At 35.7% G+C, this 23,439-nt stretch overlaps 1 protein-coding gene across 1 annotated transcript in view; it reads right to left on the bottom strand.

Moving 5' to 3' along the window:
* The window catches only part of SVEP1 (sushi, von Willebrand factor type A, EGF and pentraxin domain containing 1), a gene marked incomplete at its 5' end in the record, with an annotated part of 170,821 nt that overhangs the window by 89,377 nt on the left and 58,005 nt on the right, over nt 1-23,439 (bottom strand). Inside the window, 10 exons of the mRNA XM_072406782.1 lie at nt 365-486; nt 1,714-1,908; nt 2,549-2,680; nt 4,233-4,340; nt 5,546-5,675; nt 10,600-10,718; nt 11,267-11,464; nt 12,273-12,452; nt 15,030-15,209; nt 18,349-18,507. Coding sequence (XP_072262883.1) covers nt 365-486; nt 1,714-1,908; nt 2,549-2,680; nt 4,233-4,340; nt 5,546-5,675; nt 10,600-10,718; nt 11,267-11,464; nt 12,273-12,452; nt 15,030-15,209; nt 18,349-18,507 — 1,523 coding nt within the window. The remainder of the gene's footprint in view (nt 1-364; nt 487-1,713; nt 1,909-2,548; nt 2,681-4,232; nt 4,341-5,545; nt 5,676-10,599; nt 10,719-11,266; nt 11,465-12,272; nt 12,453-15,029; nt 15,210-18,348; nt 18,508-23,439) is intronic.

The raw sequence follows: 23,439 nt of genomic DNA, 5'->3' as shown, positions 1-23,439 counted from the left end.
TCTAGGGGTTCCTTGAGCATTTATCTCCCAGGTCAGATTAAATGATAACAATAATTATGTTGGCTATCTGTAAGGGTGACATTCTTCCCACTGGCCAGCAATGTTAGAAGCACTCTTCCCAGTGACCATCACGCTCATAGTACAGTCATATACTGTAAGCTATGGAAATAATATATAAAGTACTGGTTCCGTCAATATATGAACATTATTTCAAAGGTTACCCCATGTTAAAAAGGTCAAGATATTTGGCCTAGACAAAACTCCATAGACAACTATATAAGGTAATAATAGCACAGTGCTACACAAAATCAGTAATGGTTAAAGTAATAAACAAAATCCTGTAAGTAAAATATTACCAACATACCATTTTACCTAGTGATGTCTGAAAGGCATCCGCAAAGTTCTTTAATAGGCTGGAGTCATCACATCGTGTGGCCTTATACAACATTTCAAAGGATTTAAATCCATGATTAGCAAACCGTTTCACTGGAAATGATAACCATAACATGATACAATGAATGTAATGACAACATGCAGAAAAGAAAGGACAGTAATTGAAATTCAGTGAAAGAAAACAAGGGATATTCAGGCAAATAGAGAATATCAGGTGGTGCCTATTCGAAGACCAATTAGCCTATTCGAAGACCAAGTCCTCTTTCCTCCAGTCTATCAAATCCTGCATGCATTGGAGAAAAAATGGTGGCAGTGTAGTACCTGTACCTACATTTGAATTTATGACAACCAGTTAGATTAATGCCACCATGTTTCCAGCATAGGGTGGAGATTAAAGCACCCAGGTTACACAGTTCTAAAGTGTAAATCATAAGTAGTTTTTTCTGCTTTAAAGTTTACCTATGTATTACCTGCAGCATCTGTTAACAGTCCTAGATCAGATTACATGCAATAACAAGAAGGCTTGCGTGTATTTCCATTTCTACACTATAATATTCTGAATAAATGTCTCCAGGTATATCTGGTGAATTAAATTTGCCACAAACAGGTTTCATAAAGATCACACACTTTCCTAACCCCAGCTCTCAAGTTTATCATTTTATTCTTTTCTTTGTTTTGCAGAGTTGAGTACAATATGACCCCTAAAAAACATCTCTGTACACTCCAATATTATCTAATAAATAGTGATAAAACTTTTATGTTCATGTGATTTTTCCACTGTTGAATTACATATCCCATCATGCTAAGGCTTGGCAGAAATGTTTCAATTCCCCACTGCATTTCTTTGCATACACTCTGACTGGGACCACCCAAGGTTTTACCTTTATTAAACAGGCACATACATCTAGAATAAACAGAAAAGGCATGTCCAGGTTTATGATGAAAACAATCATCATACTGCACCTTAAACATCCCTAAAATAACTTTTTCTATACTTTTTATATAAAGTGCTTATACGTAAGTGTGTGTTGTGGAGTTCTTTAAATTGAGTAATTCCTGACAGGAACCATGAGCTGTCCTAGTCAGAATGAGACTTAGGAACCTTGTTTCTATAGATGAATCTGTTAAAGAACAAAAGGGCATCTTATCTGGCAGCACCTTGATGATTCCAGTAAATTTTTAATATTATTTTTAATAGCAAGATAAATGAAAAAAAAGGGAATTTTAATCTGCTTTTATTCTAAGGTATTTAGTACCCTTTATTTACATTACATTTCATTATTGCAGTTACCTGAAGTGTAATAATTATTTAACACTTACCAGAACAGTCTGGCCAGTCAGTTAAATGAGGTGGCATCCATAGACCATCTTTAAAAGTGCAGTAGAAGTTTTGGATTGCGCCTTCTGTGACTGCATATCCTTCCTTGCATTTTATTGTACAATTAACACCTTCTGTGTCTTTGGAACAGACAAATTCCCCATTCTGAGGAGTATTAGGAATCTCGCAAGGTGAACCTGTAAGTTGACACACAAACATACAGATTGTTTTTTTATATAAAAATAATAAAAATGGACATTAACAATCAGACTAGGATCTTAGGTAGAAGGGCCAATGTAGCATGCTTTTAGATACATTTAGCTTGTATATGAGAGTAGTTTTTCCCTTTTACATTTCAGTTATGATGCTTGAAGAGAAAGCAAATTCTGATAAAAGCAAATGCCTGTGTTCACAATATCATAACTTTTAAGAGAGCCCACTCAAAACCCAATATTTAAATGTTTGTTGGATGCCAGAGAGTTTTACTGCCTTGTGTTTTTATATCTCTTGGGGTCTCCCAAGGTGAAATCCTTCCTAGCTCCTCACCTCTGTGATTATGATACATTCCATCTCTCCTTGATGGATTTCTAGTTGAACTGAAAACTGCAGGAGACGTACAATTCCCCGTCCTCTGGCTACATGAGGATGCATAAAACTCTTAGGTGGGTAAAAACCAAAGCAGGGCAAGCATCATGTGGTCAAGTCACTATTGTCTTTTAATACCCATTTCATAATGTCATGCACAATTTATTTATTATGCTTTGCATTCCCATTCATTGTCTATTCTAAAAGCATAAAAGTAACAAAGTCTGGAATAAATGTTTAAATACACTCTACCTTTAATCACAATATGAATTTCACAAGTTCTGCTATTGCCTGCCGGATCCATTGCAACATACTCAACAATCGTTTCGCCATGAGGGAAAATATCTCCAGGAGTGTGAGTTTTTGTAATAGTTAAAGGAGAACCTATAACATATATAAAATATAATAATGTATAAAAAGCAATGTGCAAAGAATATTATATTCATTCAAGTAGAGGATAAAAAGGTCATTAGTTTTTACAATATTTGTGGTTTGTTTTCTGCACACCTAAAACATCACTTACATTTATGTAATTAGCGTAATTAAATTCTTGAATATGTTTATCAGCTTTCAAACATCCAACCTTACAAGATTAATCTCTTCTTAAATTTTGCATTACTACTTTTTCTAATAAGTTTCACAGTTAATGAGCTATTTGGAGCTGAGTACATAAAGCACATGTCTATAATAATCGGGGTTCTTAAGCTACATTGTGGGATAACATTCTTTTAAAAAATATTATACATTTGTCAGTGGGACAACAGAGAAATAGTTATAACAAAAATAGCCATTCCATCTTCTATGTCAACATACTGATAATCTTAAATAATGTTACTTATTCCCCTGATAGTTGAGCTTGATGGAATTGTCTCTTTTTTAAACCTATGTAACATTATTTTTAAATTTGATTACTAATATGCTTTAAGTATTTTATTACGCAAGGACTGACAAGTCAATTTTAATAATAAAAAACAGGTGTTAAACTGAAAATGATACATCAATAAGAGAAGTAGATATATTGCCATTTAACAGTTAGCGTTTAGAGATGAAGTAAGATGAAATACATACTAGGGAGCTGTTTTACCTTCCAGAATGATTTATATTTCTGTCCATTTAGTCCTGAGCTTTACACAGATCTACCACACAGAACAATCTTATCTGGCAGGCAAGGAAACCTGATTTTCCTCTGCTACAATTAAATAATGAATAGGCAAAGTGACAATGTCTACAAATAGCACTTCCCAAGAGCAGGTATACTTATTAGGTTCTTCTTCACACAGTTATCCCACAATGCCAGAAATACCAAAAGACTGGGGGAACATATAGCATCCCTCATATGCTGTAGCCTGAGTCTAAGGGGGGACCTATAATGTCATTCCTCAAACTGTGCATAAAAAGATACATTGAAGAGGCTTTAATAAGTAAAGAGCTGCACTGATTAGAGTCTTTTATATCGGCATGGAGTTCAGCTTTAAGAACCTATACATTTGTTTATAGTAAAGCACATGAATTTTACTACATGATAATTCATTTTAAATCAAAATCTCATTCTGTCCAATGTGGCTGTTTCACCTCTATGAGCTGCAGTTTTGTGTTTTAAAAGGGAAACTCTATAAGAACAATTTCACTTCTTTTTATGTGTCATGAAGTGTGACTCCGCTTTAAATGTCATTTTCAATTTCATTGCTCCAAAACACATAATTTTTATTAACAACAACTAAAATCTGCATAGAAAGTAATGTAAGGAAAGCCAAACTTAATAGGCTATTAGGACTGTTTGGGAATTGTATTGTGTTTAAATTCTTACTCATGAAATAAATAAAAGGGCATATGATCCAGAAATCATCCCTAGATGTTGTTGAGAACATCTGTGTTGTCTGTGTTGAGAACATTTGCAGAAAAATGAAACAGGATTGCAGCTTCTCATAGATCTTACCTGAATTGTCAGAAAACTGTGGTTCCTCCCATGTTGCACTTTGCTTTTTATCAGTAGCTTGAATTGGTGGAGGTGATCTGCACCTGTCAATAACAGGGGGGTCTACATCTAAAACAAGATGCCATAGAAATTGGTTATTTATCAAACCAGTCACATAAAATAGTGACTTTGTGGTATACATTTATGATGTATCGTAGTGCGTAATCACTAAAAATGTATCTGTAATATACACAAAGGACGAAAAACAAGAAATAGAACAGTCAATATTGGAGGAAACGTTGACCTACAATACTGTTATGGATAGAATTATTGGATATTGTGTACCTAAATTAATTTAGAACAAATAATATGTGGTAGATATACCAAAGAGTAAAACAAAATTAAAACACTTAGCTCAATATATAAGATCAAGAAATGTTCACTTTGAATGGTCAAGTCCATGCCAACAAAATTCCTTTTTTATTATTTGTTCCACTAGAATATGATTGGGTGTAAATATAGCTGTACCACATAAACATACCTTCACCAAAAACTAATCATATCATATAAACTAAATGGAGCATTCACCTGGCTAATTTAAGCATTTTCCAATCTCTTAGAAAATCAACCTCACATTCTGCCAAAAACATTTTGATCTTGCCATGATAGGAAAGCAAATGATGGATTTCATTTTAGAAAAAAAGTCTGCCCATTACAGAAGGTTTAGAGTTGTAAAGAGTGAAAGGTGTAGGAATGGCACACAGTGGGGAAGATGAATTGGAAGGTCATTACAGTCATCTATATTCATTAGATGTGACTTTGGCTCTAGTAACACTTTGAAGTGGTATAATTTAGAATTCTACCAGCAATGTGGCTTTCATACATAACCACATCTACCAAGCTGCCCCACGTGTCCTTTTCTTAACATCAGCTTTCCAAATCTGGAAAATAAAATTCTGGCTGTGCTGCTGTTACCACAAAACCTTGCCTGGTGAACCACAAACACACATGAATCATGTCTTTAAGGCTGTAAATATTACTTTAAACAGTAACATTTGGTAATGACAATGTAAATCATATTGGACAGTAGTAAAATTAGAAACCCTTGTTTGTCCTATTTCCTATGAGTGTATAATCCAAATGCTGTTTAAAAACAAGCTCTGAACATCTTTCTAAATATTTTAGAAGCAACACAACAGAACGATTTGTGCCAGTTGTGATAGGGACTTCTATCATATATCTTCTTTGTGTTTAGGAAATGTTATTGAATATTTAAGAATGATCAGGATCTGGGGCTCCACATTTAGAACAAATGTAAAACTTTTAAAACTTACCTATTACCTTGATGTTAAAGGTGCAGCTACGTTGATTGCCAGAAGTATCAGATGCTGTATACGTCACAGAAACTTCACCAATCGGAAGCATGTGAGGTGGTAAAAATGCTGGGGTAACCTCAATCGTCACCTACAGAAAGAAAACAGAAAGAAATGGCATATTTTCTGGCTAAACATACGGTCTGCATACCCCTTGCTATCCTCCTCAGTGGCAATTGCTCAAGGTATCACACTTGCTAGTGAATACCACTGGAACCACCTTGATGCAACTCATTTGGGCCACTCTATTTGGGATCCAGATACTGCAGCAACCAACACAAAGCCCCCCTGCCCCCCCTTAACAAGAGAAAACGCCACCTTTTTGTACATATGTGTCATCTTCACAAATAAATGCTCTGACTCTCCTTGCACATCCCCTGATGAAGCCATCTGGTGAAACGCGTCGGGTTTGAGTTTTGTGAGCTTCGTGTACCTTTGTTGCAACACTTAGTCAGACAATTCTTTACTTAGAAAGCAAGGCATATCCCTATCACGGGATGCCTTTACAGTTCAACTGTGATTTTACCATGTTTGCTTTTCTCACACTGATGTAATGAAATATGTGTCACTCATGTTGTACTTTTTTGAAAAGTACACCTTAATTTGTTGCCAAAAATCCCTGTCTCTTTTTTACTTGACTAATAGCATATAACAGCTCAGCACCGAAAGACTATCTACAAGCATGCAAAAAAAAAAAGGTAGGGTTGGAGTTCAGCATTAAGGCAAGAGTATACCTAGTGTAAAATGTAGTGCTTTCCTACACCAGGAATATGCACATTAAACATAGGGGATTAATGTAAAACATTGTTAACCTCACTTTTTTGTCAGTTTTTTTTTGCTTGTTCCAAACATATTTAAGCCTCCCCCAGAAATTATTTTCTGTTTGGATTTTGTGTTTAAAAGTTAAGGGTTTTACTTCTTTCTGTGACCCCATTTGGAGAGATTTTCCCGAATGTCTTTTCCCTATGATGCCTGTACATGAAAAGGGGGGAGGAGGAGGTAATTTTCACCAACTCAGGAAGGCATGGATAGCTGTAAAATCTGTTTTGACAGATGAAAATGTTTTCACAGTAAGGGGCATTTTACATTTTTATTAAGGTCACTTGGGATTAACCTCCCTAAAGGTAACCCCAAGTGTGACTCGGGGTAGAAAGATGTTGCTAAAAGTGGTAACCCCAAGTCACTCTCGAGGTATGTAAACCTATGGGAAGGTTAGTAAATAGAGTGCTTACCTGATCCGCCGTGTCCCACGCCGTCCATCGCCATAATCTCCGTCTTTTTTCTACTTCCTCCGGCCGGCTTCTGCATCCGATGAGTCACTGGGGAGTTCCCGGTGACGTTGGTGCGTGTGTATGTTGCCGGCGGGGTGGTGCGGGAAATTCAAAATCCATTTGTGTTGCACTCAATACAAAATAACTGTATTGAATGCAATACATTGGATTTATATGTGTAAAAGCAGTACATTGTTTTAAAAAACATTAATTTTACAGTATATATAATAGTATGAGTATAATGTGTATTTTAAAAAACAAAAAATGTGTATTTCAAACTTTATTATACTCATACTATTATATTATACTGTAAAATAAATTTTCATGAAAAACAATGTACCGCTTTTAGACATATAAAACCGGAAAGAAATGATCCGCCAGGGAGGTTAATATGATGTAATAAGCTAATATATTAAATATTTGATATTAGAGGTTTAGCTACGCCCAGGATTTTTTATTTGTTTGATCATATACACATATCAAGTCATATTAGGGAGGAGACTCCTCTTCATACTCATCCAGGTAAAAGGGCAATATGAAAGCAGAAACAAAGACATCCATAGAATTATAGAGCTATACTATTTCCAGGAAGCCACACGGTTACTGAGTGAAAGAATGCAAGGAAATGATTAGGCATGAAAAATTCTTCTACACATTATTGAAGGGTTTAATTTCTTTATTCATTATGCTGTAATATATTCAAATTGTCTGCTATAAAGTATCCCATTAAGTTATTTGATATAAAAAAACAGGGCGAAAGCTTTTCTAAAATAGAAATATCGGACAATGAGCTGCTCTGAGCACAAGTTAAATGGATTTTTGTACAGAAGGGCACAGAGTTTCAAAAGCTCTAGCTAATAAAAAGTGAAACGGATGTTATAGGGTCAGTGGGTTAAATTGCTATTGATAATGTTACTTTTTTTCTCCATGAAATAATAATTGTAAGGTCCCTGAAAATAGTATTCATATATCCTGGCAGTGCACAGCTATGCCAGCGTAGACTGCAAACGGTATGAACAGTTGAATATAATATAAACCATTTCAGTGCTCCCATGTTGACATCTAACATCATTCTTGGGTGGGTGATGACTTCCAGCTGCCCAACAATATGTGTGTCCTCTATCATATAGATGCTGCTCAGACATGCATGGCCATGTGTGCCTGTTTCAGATTACCGTAGTGCTGCATAGCCCACCAGAAATGTGGGGGGTGTGTATATGCCAGTGTACCAGTCTTCTTCTGACCCTGTAGTCCACGAGCCACCTTCACCCATGGTCCTAAAACAGCTTTCTAGACCGTGGACAAATATTCATTGTGTCCGGGTCAGATCATGTTGCCAGCAACTGCATTTAGAACTACCTTAGGTGAATTTGTTATTTGGTTGCTGACTTTACTTCCATCTGAACTTCCTTTACATGATGCTTGGACCTTTACCTAACCTTTGACCTTGAACTCTCTCAACTCTGGATACCTCGTCTGAATGATTCGTGACTACAACCCTGGGCTATATCCCCTGACCCATTGTTGTGGCTCAGTCTTGCCCATCTGATTCCTTGGTCCTCTGGCTTTGTTCACCCAGATGCCATCCTTTGCCTACCCCAGTCTCAGAAAGGTGCTTCTAGCTTCCTGAGGCCAAGTAGAAGCTTGGGATTGGCATTCGGATACACAATAATGCTGGACCGGTGACTTACATCTGTTTAGTCTAAACACAGAGTGACATTTTAAAACAATTTTTATAATGCTCTTTCCCTATTTGTCATCCATCACTGCACTGACTCACTCAGAAAACTTAGTTTTCTGAAAAGCTTATGGAAATAGGGAATTTTCAGATGTATGTACTTGCCTGACAACAAACACCACTCCACTTCCCCCACCCCCCATGGTGACAAGTGGTTACGTCTTGTATTTGAATACTCATGTACTAAACACTACACTTGTGGAAAACAGGTGGGGGGTATAGAACACGGTAATATTAACTTGGATAATCTAAGATATACAATGCTAATATCACTGTTAGTTTAGTAAAAACCTGGTTGGATCATTCAAGCTTTCTGTATGTCAGAACCTATATGGAAATCAGCATCACAAGCAGATGCACTTACAGGTCATCAAATTACTAAGAGGACTGGTATAGTAGTAGAGCAATTCCTGGATAAAAACTGTATCCTTATTACGTGGTAAATTTTGACTGGTATCTTTACCTAAACCTAATTAAAACAAAATATATATTATTTAACCTAGTTTGCACATTTGATTATTGTAATCCCAATAGTAGCAGATATAACATAAGCTAATGTTTTTCTGTTCTGTTCTCTTTGTTGTTGTCCATATAGTATATCATATAACCGTTGATAGAAGAAAACATTTTAAAAAAATGTTAATTTTGTATTTTTTAGGGACAAATTGTTCTCTATCTGTAAGCTTATATTAGGGGTGATCTCCTATTTATGCAAATGGAAATATCATGTAGTTGGAAAACTCATTTGTTTTTACATTGTTTTCTGGCCACTGCCCAAAAGCAGTTCTTTCAGTCAAACACACAGTTCAAAATTAATTACAGGAGAAGGCAAAAGCATAACAGAAATTCACAAATATGTCTTGTTACTTAGCTGAACACCTAAGAAAACTAAACACTAGCAATACATTTAGGATTTGACTCTAATCACTACCAAAATGTATTTAGTTGTTACACCTTATAAATCATTAACTGTCTCACATATAGTCTTCGTACAAAATAATGGTATCATTTGTATAGTCCAGAATTTGTAGCCAGAATTCCCATTCATCATCCAAAGCATAGTGATTGCCTATAAATATCCTTAATGCTTTTTGTTGTTTAGTGCCCAATTTTGTCTATCTTTGATCTAACCAGATGGGAATGTAATTGATTGGAAGCAAAAACCTTTTAAACAGTCAATTCTAAAGTTATCTAAGCATTGCAGCTTAAAATAAATATATTAGTGGACATGATAATTAACACTAGTATAGGCTTTTTTATGCAAGACTATGTATTTTGTATTTATCAAGCCACCAAAACAATTATCACATATACTCAGAGAAAAAATACTTTTACTTGTGTAAAAAATCTAGGGTACAACATGTGGCCATCACTGCTAATTTTCACAACAATAACAAAAAAAAGTAAATAAAATCTTTATCTTTAAAACATCTGTTTAAAAGGGAAAAAATAAAACCACAAGGATCAGTTTATAATGTTTCTAACAATTTTTACATGGTAAGTATTTTGTACTTTTGAATGCTCTAAAATGCTTAAATGCTCTAAAATTGATCTAAAATGTTATGTTCTCCATGTAAAGTTTATTACAAGCATCTTGTCTCTGACAGGTCTTATCTATCAAGCCAGAGACAAAATACAGTTCCACGACGTGCAACTAGGTGTCACTTGAGTATAAACCGAAATTTTCCAATGGGATTGTGGGGGCAAAAAAGAAAATGTTTGCTTTATACTCAAGTACATATGGCAATTGGAAAAGCAAGATCATGGCATAGCCTTTTGTAGTAAAATATACCTTCCTTTACTATCAACACACATGAATGTGTTTGTCCAATCAGCAGCATAACTAAAAATCAGTGGCCCAAGCAGAATTATTTTGTAGCCCACTGATACTTCACTACCAAGACTGGATGATAACCTCACCACCCCTGTGAACAGACCTGTTAGGCAGGAAAACAAAAAATAGTAAAAACAGTCAATAAGGGGGGTTTGTAGTCTTTTGCACTCACCTCTTCTCCAGAATTATCTCTTGCTTGCGGAATTTCCCAGCTGACTTGAGCTACATTCTGATGTTGAATATTTTCAGTAAGAATATCTTTTGGACATGTGATTTCTGGAGGCTCAATATCTGTAAAATAATGCAGACAAAGAAATGAAAGGATGAAAAGAAAGAATACATAATAAATACTAGTACAAATGGACAAAATTAAAACTTTAGATCTTTTAAAAAGCAAAAAAATTATAAAGATAGATATAGATATGTGTGCGCATTTTTTTTTACTGCAGCAATAAAAATCCTAGAATCCTGATGTCATGAAAGCAGAGGAAGCTCGGATATTTCATCTAGTCTAGTCAATAATATTTTCAAAGTAAATGATATGGATTAGTAAGGCCTATCCATTTCCTTGATTACCTGCATAACTACAACGTGCCGTGCATTGTTTGTAGACATTAATTAGTACCTTATGGTTATGTAAATGCTGACTAAGACTTCTGTGCATGTTCCAAATGTAAACTGAACCAAGCTGTGTTATAATCAAGTGTACATTCATAGCTAAATATATTTCTGTATGCACTAAATGCATGCTTAACACCCATTCTACCCAGTCTACACTAAATGCATGCATAACACCCATTTACCAATGCTTTACATGAGTTTGAATATTTAACCCTCACCTTTGCACATGGCGGCTTGGATATCTTCACTCCATTTACCATTGGAAAGACATTTAATTTCTTCCCTGATTCCAGATAATACAAAACCCTTTTGACATCTCAAATAGCAGACTGATGCATATGATGCAGGTTCTTTCCCACAAGTTGTTGGCAAAATTAATATATTTTTAGGTTTTTTGAAAACAGGACAGTGAACCTCTGTGCAACAAAAGAAGCAATTGACTTAGAATGTACCATAAAAAAGATTATATTATATTTTAAAAATACCATAATTATCTTACAGGTACTTTTTAGGCTTTTCGAAAGCTTTATCACAAGCATAAGTGATTCTATTTTTATATATAGTAAAAATAATACCGTAATAATGTAATAGCACAAGCGTTTATTATGAACAAAAATGTAATATGTAGCTGCAGCTTTTGTTTTCCTTTATTTCTAGCTGGAAGGTCTGCCTATTACATATTCTTGCCTCAGGGGGACAATACTCACCATATACTAATATTGTCCAAAAGTAGGTATTAGTGTTTCTTTATAGATATAGTATATGTATATTGTATACGCGTATATCTATAAAGAAACACTATCACCTACTTTTGGACAGTAAGGTTTGTTTTACACTTGTGGTTGCAAACTGCATGATAAGCTACTACCAGGTGCATGGCAAACTGCTGCTATGAACCCAGGAATTGCAACTTGTTCTATAGGAGAGAGCAACTGCATGGTCAGAAGCAACATGGAAGTCTGCTGCAATCCCATTGCAATGCAACTGCAAATGCGTGCACACAATGCTATTGGGGTAAATGTAAGACTACAACAAAATACGATAGTGAACAGCAAGCCTTAAAGAGTGTGTTAGGACAACAGAACAACTTCTCTTTTTCAACTCCATACCATATCGAGAAGATGTGTTCTGTAGTCCACAAAGTTGAACTGCATATGGCTGATGTAAGATTATGCCTATTATTGGCAGGTCCAGTGTGTTGGCAATATAATATAATAAGTATACCTGTACATTGTGGTTCCTTTGCATCCCATTGTGCGTTTCCTTGACATACCAGTGTAGAACTCCCCTCCAGCTTGTATCCATCCTTACAAGTTACAGAGCAAACAGATCCATAGGATGTGTCACTGGACGTGCAATTTATTCTGCTGTTTTCAATATGTCGCAGTTTTGGACATGTACGGACTGAAAAAGAAGTGTATATTAAGTATAACATAACATTCATAACATTCATGATTCTTCAATCTTTAATTCATTAAAAAAAAAATATTTGAAAGTATTTATTTTACAGGAAGGTAAACCATCATGAGAGAACCTGGCAAACCTGGAAAAGATTTAGTCGAAGATTAACAACATTTGCTAAATAATACCAAATCATTTTAGAGAATCAATACCAGGTTTGATGTATCACCCAGGTTCTCTAAAGATAGTCTATTTTCTCTAGTCTTGGAGAACTTTAATAAATCAGGCCAATTGTCTTTATGGAGTGCACAGTGTGAATCTCACAAAAGTGTGAACAGGGGTATAGATAAGTGTGTGCTGGGGCGTATTTGCATTTTTTTAATGGAAGTGTCTTTTTTTAATCTATGTGGCTATGAAGTCAGTTGCACTGGATGAAATTTTCTTCAAATACATGTGCTCCCAGTCACCATTGCCTGTTGTAGCATTAGGCTAGACTGACTTCCTGCTTGTTCAATGTATTTGCTTGATTTGCTGTTGCTGACCATTGCCTGTTCCTGGCCAATTGATTCTATGCTGCCTAGAATGACTTTTTACCTGTAACCCCGACTCTGCTTGTGTCTTGCCTTTTTGTACCTTGTTTGGTGGATGGATTACCTGCGTACAACCTTTACTTTTCATTCTAGACTTGTCTCTGTTGGAATCTTGGTACTACTTCATCTAAGGGATCCTGGTCCTCTGCCAGCCCTTGCCCAAACACCATATCTTGCACAGTAAGTCCTGGGTGCTGGTAAACGCTGATCAGGGGCTTGTTATAGGTAAAGAATGTGGCGCTAGATTGGGGGACTGGTGTGTGGTGAGTACTGTTGCTGGACCAGGGCCCTACAACATGAGCTTATTATCCATGGGTTTTATCCAAAGCAGAAATTCAAAATTATCCTGAGACATAATAGTGAAATCTGAAAACAACTATAACAGAAATGCTGCTGTTTTTGGCCTGGTTGTCCTTTGTGTAACTCCTAGGACTGATTGGACAGAAATACAAATCTTTTGGCAGGTAAAACAGTTCAGTTTTGTTTTTACAGCAAATTGTGATTGTGCATTAATAATCCTAGTGCGGACTAAAAACTGGATAGTCAAACTTACTGTTCTTTTCTATCAATTATTATATTGTGTTTACTGCAGGTTCAGGACAAAGTCTGTTTAAAAGTGCATCACCTTAACATAACCTGAAGCGAATCATGTGGAGAGAAGAATAACACCTAGGAAAGATTCTGACATTTTTCAAACCGATATAATACAGAAACCCAAATGACGCATGACATATTTACAGTATAAGAAATTAAGCTTGGCCGCCTGAATTCAGCTTTTGCCAGATACAAAGACTTTTGGTTTCTGAATAGTAAACTTTTCTTAGTGACAGTAGCCTATAATTACAATTTCCACATATTTGGCAAGCACTCTGCAGGGATAATATAGGGATGTTTCAAGGGATAATTAAAGATATCCAAAAAAAGAGAGCCTCACTCTGCCTTTTTGGCAACTTTTACATTATGATGGGCTTTCATCCATGATCCTTTTCCAGTTCCCATTGTACAAAATAAATTTGACCCATGCTGATGCTATTTAAATGGAACGTCTTGCGGGTTTACAGATTGTGAATATTTTCAGTTATTCCATCATTTATTATTATTATTATTATTATTAATATTTTTTAGTTTTGGGGAAGTGGGGAAGGCTAAGAACTACAGTTGGAATTTTACTAGTTTTCAAGATTTTGGATCTATGCTTACTTACTTTACAGAAAGAGAATAGAAGAAAGACTGTAGTTTTGCCAGGGTAAATAAATGATGGTGTCATTGGTATTCCACTAGGTGTGCATCATGCTCAACTGAAAGCATGCTCAATTGAAAACTTTACCTTTTATACATAGACTTTCAATTCAGCTTTATTGAATGCCCTCATCTCATAAAATCAAATTGTCTATAACAGTGCACAAAATGTTAGTTCTGCACTGGCACCTGAGTCGCAGAGACTTGTGTCACTAAGGATAGCTAAGGGTTCAAAATTCCAGGAGAAAGCATTTATTATGAGTGCCAAGATGTCCCAGGGGCAGCATAGGGGCATAGTGTCTTCCACCCCCCTTCTGGAAGGTGCTGGCAGGCAGGGTCAAGCTATTTTTAGCCTTAACAATCTTATTTTTAAAATTGTAGTTGATCTGATATTTGTTGGGGGCTCTCAACAAAGTGGACCTTTCACATTTTAATGATCCAGGCAGATATAAAAACAAATTTTCTTGGAAGGTCTTTAATGGTCTTAGAAGGTCTGTAATGTATAATCAGAAGCTTTTGTGATAAGATGCTAAATGACAGCATTCACATGCTTTTTTCTCTGCTTAAATGCTTTGGCAGACCGTTATACCGAGTAATCGAAGTATCTTTTGATAATGATGCCAATTCTTGGTCAGCATGTTAATAACAGTCCAGATTTGTTTGTTCACCCTTGCGTTTTAAGTCTCATTGCCTGATATTTTTGTAGCGTGTCTCCATTGGAAAAACCAAAGTTTATTCTTTGCTATCATACCTCTGCAGGTGGCGTCTGAGCCAGACCATAGTCCGTTTGGTTGACAAAGCCGAATACTGCTTCCAACTAATTCAAATCCCATCTTGCATCGCACTCCACAGGCTGCATCAAAGTGATTGTTGCAGATGTTTTGGATGAAATAGCCATTCTCCGGGGGCAGCAGCTCAGGGCAACGAACAACTAATGATGTTTAGAATACAAAAACAAGTGTTATGGGAGAATGATTTGCATTCCTATTAACCTAGTATGTAATCTGCTTTATGTTAGCACAAGTTTAATATACTGTAGGAAAATACTTTTAGATTGCACCTTTGTGTGGCTTGTATGCCTTTATGTTATTAAATGTGTCACTGCTCAGCAGGAAAAATTTGCAAAGAGCTACACAATTTACGGAGAAACACATCAGAGCGATATACTTGGATGATTTATAGTTGTGTAGGGAAAAAACTGAAAACAATGCACTTTTTCTAATCCTTTTTTTTTTTCTTTCTCTCTCTTTCTCTTAAATGAATTGAGATTGCAGTTAAGAGCAAATGTATATGTTTGTAGTTCCTTGGAAGTACCATCTTATTGTCTGTAGGTCATGGGTGAATGAGACACAATATGGCTTACAGGAATGTGTTTTCCCTGAAGATACGGATCCTGACTTGCAGAGCAGTATCATAATGAACCTTAAACTGTGAAAAATGTATGGTGTTTTAGTGTTAGAAACAAACCTTGCTTCTTCAGATACAATAACAAAAAACATTTATTTTTATAACTGTAAAACAGAAAACAATATGCAAAAAAGCACAGCCCAAACATCACTATAGTGAATATAGCACCATAGATATGACTGGTACACATTTCTCACATCAGATTGATTTCTGATCTGATAAAAAGAATATAAAGTAAAACATATTTTAAATCTATTATCAATAATTTATTTTCTGCACCGGGATTGGTTTTGGATGGAAGTACATAAATGATGAATAATTATGTGTTGTAATGTCACTATTATGTGCTTGTATTGTAAGGAGGGTCACAGTGGGCTTGTTGAGAAACTTTGCTATTACTATTCTAGCAAATAAGAGTATTATATAAGGTAACTAGTGTGCATATCAGATGGTAATTTACAGCAGCTATGCTCCTACTGGCTCTCACCATATATATATATATATATATTGTGGCATAGCACAGGGGGATCGCTCATGGTAATGGGATGCTTACAGGACAGATTAGAGTCAGCAGACTCCAAAAGTTCAAAATAACAGCAGTTTTTATTTGTTTAGGCAAGTGTTACAGCACACTTACCAGCACAACAAAACAAAGAACAGTAGCCTGGCTGGGCATCTGGCTACCTCACTTAGGTGCCCTCTCATACTAACACATACACTGGGCCTGATTTATTAAAGCTCTCCAAGGCTGGAGAGATTACACTTTCATCAGTGAAGCTGGGTGATCCAGCAAACCTGGAATGGATTTCTTCAAAGTCATTTACTTTTTGCTAGTTTTGAATCCTGGACCAGATCCATTCCAGGTTTGCTGGATCACCCAGCTTCACAGATGAAAGTGTAATCTTTCCATCTTTTCACCCAGCTTCACAGATGAAAGTGTAATCTCTCCAGCCTGTTTGGCCCCTGGCTTTCCTAGAATCCACTCTGGCTCTCTCTCAGTCTGGAATCCACTTTGGCTCTCTCTCCTTCCTTACGCCTGAGTGCAGGTGCATATATCCCTGTAAGGATTGGGTTGGGCCAAGGAACGACCCTTTCACTCCCTTGGCTAGGTCCAGGGCCCTAAAATCCTGGGTTTATTCCTACAAACCTTATACATCAATTAACACTTTTAACACACTCTTTCCCTGGAGTCATTAATGCACTTTCCTGCCACTTTTGGGACACAAGTCCCTTGCAGCACTGCAAACATAATACTGGCATTATATCACATTTATGAATATTTAAGAATATTGTACATGTCTGTGTAGTGTTTTGGGGCTTCCAACTTATCTATTACTACAAAATTTACTAAATTGGGCCCTTAAGTGCAAAACTGGCAGCTGATCTGCTTTTGTGTATCAGTCCCTACTAATATGTGTTCATAGGCTAATACCTATGTTAGGTGTGACCTCACGAGAAAGGAGGAAAGGGAAGAGAGACACTCCTACATACTAAGGTCTTGCCACACCTCACTCATTTAAGTAAGTGAGGTATAACTGCAAAAACAACAAAGAAGAACTGTGGGTCCAAGAAACCACACAAAGGAGGTGTTTAGTTTTGCAACAATTACAGTGTATTAATAACAAGCAAAATACAATTCTCCGATTAAGGCTTCCTCAGGGGTATCATAAAGACTTTATGGTCTGTGATCATGCAGGTAAGTGATTCTATAGTGGATAGGCAGATGATAGAGAGATGTCAAATAGAAAGACTGCTATTTACAGTTTGAAAGGGGGTCCCTGGTTGTATATTATGCAGGGTAAGGTATGGAAAGTTTTGTGACTCAAGTCAGGAACTGTTTGTCCAGTTTTGCCCAGTGTAGGGATCAACATTAATCTATAGGTTGGTTCCAGGTAAAAGGCTCCCTGGGAGCGATAAGGTCTGTCCTGTCAGTGCAGCAGGTGTGACCTCATTTGAGGGGGAAAGTGTGGGTACTGCATAGAGAAGTTTATGCCCAGCTCCTGACAAATCTGTTTTTATTTCACGAGATGGTGATTTCTGAGATTTATTTATAGCGAGGATTGTGTTTCCACTTAGAATCTTTGTCAGTATTTATTCCATTTTTATCGCCATCAGGGCCTGTGTTGGGAAGATTATTTTTTTTTTGTTTTTTTTTGTTTTTTATTTCCTGCCCTTTCAATGACTGCACCCTCCATTTCTTGTGCAGGTTTTAAAGGGACAGAAAGTGAAACAAAATCTACCTGATGGGGCCACTAGCTAAGTGAAAAGTAGGACTACAGAGGACTCTTCCTCACCCTAAACCAAACTTAAATGACACAAAATGAAGTACCGGTACATAAAACAGGTTGAATCCATCATATCTTTCTCTGCCAGTTTCCCCCGATGGAGTTTACAATTCAAAGGAGCCTCAGTAGGTATACCTTGTTAGAAGCAAACAGTAAATCTTGGTATTTAGATATCATATCACATAAATGCGTTTTACTTGTGCTATCAAAACACTGAGGCTAGTTTACAAAAAAGAAGCTTAATGCTTCCAACATCAGTTAATTAATAACTGAAAAAGGACCAAAGCTGTATTTATTCTACATAATTCCTGACTAGTAAAATGCTAATGGAACATTTTCTATGAAACTATTAAACAGAAAGTGAATCAATGATCCTACCTTTACAGGTGTGGCCATCTTGTTCATATCCTTCTTTACATATACAATCCTCTACTGTTGTGCTTCCGGGTGGTGATGTGTGGTTTGGATCAGGACATGGGATGCAGGTACTCACGCCTCCAGGTGAACCCTCGGGTTTGTAGGTTCCAGATGGACAAGCTAATTGAAGGAAACACTCATTTATTATTACATTACCACAATAGTTATATTTGCCTTTAAGCAGCTGTAACTGGATAATTTAGGTATGTGTTTACTATACGATCCCATTCTCCATTTCACTCTTAAAACCACTCTAGAAATGTCTGAGCTGGAATCTAAATGTTATAGAAAGTTTTCCACTCAATGTGCATGGATGTACAAGAAAATTATTATTAAAATTATTAATAATATATAATTAATATAAATAATATTAGTATTTATACAGAACAAACAAATATTGCAGTCCTGTATAAGAAATAGTATTTGCAAATGACAGACAGAAACAAACAATGACACAGGAGGAGATGACCCCATACTAATAATTTTATTTAAGTGAAATCACCCATCACTTCAAAGCTCCCCAATCATTACTGAAGGAATTTATGGAAAAGTACTTTTTTAAGATGATGTAATAAGTTATGTAAAACATAACATTTGTTCGGAAACTATTTCTACACTATACTTTAAGAAGTAAATATATATATATATATATATATATATATATATATATGTAAAATGTATCAGAAACAGTTTGGAAATACCTGCAAAACACCCACTGCTACAAAGGCATACATAATGTATTAGCAACATATAGAACAAGGAGAGATTACTTTATAACAACTAGTAACAGTGTGGAGTAAGCTTTAATTCCTATGCACCTGCACTACAAAATACTAGAAAAGGCTTGATAATAAGGTAATTTGTTCTCAACTGGCAACATCCATGTTACAGATTGGCTGCAAATGTGAGTTGATTAGCTTTTTAGTTTGCGACAATGAAGATATGAAAAGATACAGAAATCTTTTTAGAAAAATAAAAAACTTTAATGGGTATTGAAACATTAGAGATAGCGTATTTAAAAAAGGTTCCTTATTATAGACTCTCTATACATTTCAAGAAGAAATATATGTACAAAAGGGCTGCATAACTGAGGCAGGTGTTAGGTTTTTATGTACAGCGCAGCAATAAACGCATAGAAAATTTAGAATTACCTTGCTATTTTGAGAAATAAAACCATAGCTGAAACATGTTTTATCACATTTGCCAGCAGTCACGTTGATCCCAAGGTAGTCCCTGGGGTGAGCAGCTGACTAAGCTGAAAAATAACATAATGGTGCTACACACATAGGATACTGTAGCAGGACCATGGGATCCACAAGGTATCATGTTCAAAAGTTCTAATATCTCATTTAACACATTTCTTTATGTGCTTGTTAAGGTTGAATTGGTGGGGACTTTGTTTGCTACACCGGTTGTTCTAAGCATAATGGTATTAAGACTTTGTGCAGGACTTGCCAGCCATCAGACAAACCTAAACCATCCAGAGTTGGGAATGTTAATGTGTGCTATCAGCAATTCCAGTACTTTATTGGTATATGTGCCCTAGCTCTTTGTGCTCTTACTGTTTTGGTAAGAGTAGGACATGTGTTATGTTATGGTTTATAATATTAATTTTAAAGAGTTGTTGCCATGACTTGTAGGCATTGCTGCGTAATAGTTACCAATAGCTACTCCATTAGATAAAGGAGTAGAAATATGTGACAAGTAGCTAAAAGCATAGTATTTGTCATGCTAGGACTTTTGATTGTATAACAAAAAAAAGTGTAGTGGACTGGGCAAAAATTAAGGAACTGAATTGGTAAAGGAACATTTTAGAAAGGAGAAAACTATATTCAAGAGCAGATGGGTGCAGGTAAGTGGCAGTCACTAATTAAAAAGTTCCTACAAGGGTATAATTTGCTAAGATTGTTGCCCGTATCAATGGTTACATATATAGAGTTTGAGTGTTCAAATTAGCACTATATAATTTACTGTAATGTTTAAAATATACCCAATATATGTTATAATTACTACAGAATGAAAAGCATTGTCACTAGTGATGGGCAAAATCATCTGGGTTTGGTTCACTCTATGTTCGGTAAGCATTCCTCAGGTAGACTGCAAATTTAAGCAGGCAAATGCAGACCATCATGCACATATTAACACAATATAAATAGCAAGCAATGTTACCATTGGCTGGTGATTGTTAGGGATGGTACTAGCCTAAATGGCCCCCAAAATAGGGGTCTTCTCTATCTAGATTGTCCTGGGTCCAGGTGAGAATATAACCACCCAAATTCTTTATGTTATATTTAACTCACCAAAAAATGGGCATGTTGAAGGGGTGGTATGCCTTCTAATATAAGACTATGTGAGGATGATTTACCAAGGTATTGGTAGCTGTTCTTTTAGAGGTCAAATGGATTGTTGGTATTCACATGGGTGTCTGTGGTCACAGTTACAGGGGAGGCTGGCTGTCCCAACCCTATACCCAACCCAAGCAAACCTTTATTTATTCAAGCAGTAAAGCTCCTAAATATTCAAGGGTGAGTAAGCTCTTGCTGCTAGAACTACCTTAGGGTCAGATGTCAGATTAATCAAGCCCTACTTTAAAACTGTATGTTCACTTGGTAGAGTAAATGGAAGTAAATAAAGTGAACTTGTCTTCACTTTGAATACCTAATCATGTGCAAGAAAAAAAAAGTAAAGAAAGTTAACTAAACTTAGTGAACATTCTCCTCTTATAAATAGCAGTATGCAAGTTATTTGAGATACATTTACAATAGCTACATATATATGCTATATAAAATACCAAACCAAATCTAAATTATTTTCTTTTTAATTTAGGTATGTGTTTGTGGAGTTGATGTGTAGGAAAAAAAATGTGAAGAAGTGTGTGTAGATTGAGATTTTTGCATTAAAATTTGCATTCAATAATAATACTATTGAGCCTAGAACAGGATGAAGGTCAAAAATAAAGGATAATAAAATACGAGTAAATTCTTACTAAAAGATTCCCCCTGATGATCTAATCCATTATTTAGTAAGCAGTAGCCAGTCATCCACCTTGAACTATCATGATATGAAAGAAAAATGTCTGGATGTTTCTCATTTCATCTAGCTGGGCCAAAGATCACCCTATTAATGTTAATTAAACATTTTTTCCAGGAGGAAACTTGAAGAGAAGGATTCTCTGGGGAACAATTAGCTAATGTGTTAAAAATTTCCCTAACAGTGGTTTCTTGACAGGCCAAAGTAAATATAAATGTAAAACTAATTAGCACTAGAAAGACTAATTAGAATTACATGTTTTTTTGTTTTTTTTTTTTGGTAACAGTGAACTGATCCTTCGTTTTTTTTTCTACTGGTTCCAGCTGGTAGGGTAGACAACTGGTATTCATCTTTCTGACATACAAGGCAACGTCTTGACCTTGACACCTTACATCAAGTGATACTTTAAACAACTATGCTTGTTTTTTTTTATAATTAATTTTTTTTTAATAAATCAAGAAGCATATTGTTGTTTGGAGGTTTAGATAATTGGTTTATATTTGAATATTTATTGGCATCAATATAAGTTTGAATATTTATTGGCATCTTTACTACTAATAGCATATTTGTAAATGGTAATTACACCTGATCAACTGATTGAGATCACCACTTTCATGGGGGGTTCTCCATTTTACAAGTAGTGCATGACCACAATGAGAGTGAGTAGAACACATATGGCACTTATGGTGATCATTTCCTCGAATCTAGTGAATGGAGTTTCTGATCATCCTTTTGGTGGAATTTTGGTACAGGTGGTCCCAAATTTTGAAATTGCAATTGACACTAAAAAAAAAGGAAAAGCACATTGCCACTTCTAATGAAATGTCAAAATAAAAGTAGCAATCAGGATTTTAAATACAAAACTGAACCTCAGATCATTATTCTTTATAAATAGACATCACAGATGTAAAAAGCTAAACAAAAGGTATTTGTTTTGCATGAACCCTGTTGCAACTAAAGCTAGATATCAGACTTTGAAATCAAAAATAATTCCATCAAAAAAATAAATAAGTAAAGTATATTTTTCTCTATTAATTTAAGGTCAATGTCATTATTCTTCTGATAGTAAGTTAGCTTACACACAACTACTACAAAGTTGCAAAGTCTTTCATTAATAAGGAAATTCATCTACTGTGACGGAAAGAATAGATCCCAATTTGTACCACCTGCTGAGCTAAGCCAGTAGTTCCAGATGAATTGTGATTACTGTATTTCTTTTTATTTATAAGAAAAAGGCCTGTCTGACCATAATCTAAGTTTTTTTTTTAACTAAGCACATTTATGGTTGTAGCTTAAACCAATAAATAACTATAGAAATACTTTGTTAACTATTTGCTTGACACTTCTGAGCCATGTGGACCAGGATGTCCAGGATGTTTTCAGTAAAATATCAAAAAGGATAAACACAACCCATAGACCCCGGAGGACAGGAAGATTTGTAAAAGGCTTACAAGTAAATTGAATCTAACGGAGCTTATTCATCAGAACTGGTGGTCTGGGGGTCCAGTATTTCTCAAGATACCGTGATATTCTCTCCTTCTTGAATCCCTTATGAAATCATAGCATCTGTCCAAGGTTCTGATCTGACACCTGGCTGAGCATCCAAATTTGTCAGGCAAGCAGTTCATGGTTTTGTCTCTATATTAGGTATGTTGTACAATAGAAAGTTCAATCTCAATTTATTTAGCCCAACTCATGAACCTTTAATCATAATATGATGGCATTTTTTGTTAGGTCCACCTTACTCTTGCTGACTTCATCTGATTCATAAACCACGGTTCAATGACATTGCCTAATAAAAAAAAAAGGGTGCAATGTGCAAGATCAGATAGCTGAAATAGAATTCATGTTAGGGATGACACTTCCATGTTTCCTTCTTGCTGAAATAGTGGTTAAAGTGAGCTTACGACTTTGTCCTTTAAATAGTGTGGACTGCAGATTATCATTTACTTAGGGTCTCATATTTATTCTTTCCACAGTACTGTGAAGTTGTGGGGTGGTCAACATATTAATGGAGATATT

This window comes from Pyxicephalus adspersus, chromosome 3 (assembly GCF_032062135.1).
Source record: "Pyxicephalus adspersus chromosome 3, UCB_Pads_2.0, whole genome shotgun sequence".
NCBI lineage: Eukaryota > Metazoa > Chordata > Amphibia > Anura > Pyxicephalidae > Pyxicephalus > Pyxicephalus adspersus.
Note: the sequence above shows the minus strand (reverse complement) of the source record. Positions and strands in the feature narration are given on the sequence as shown.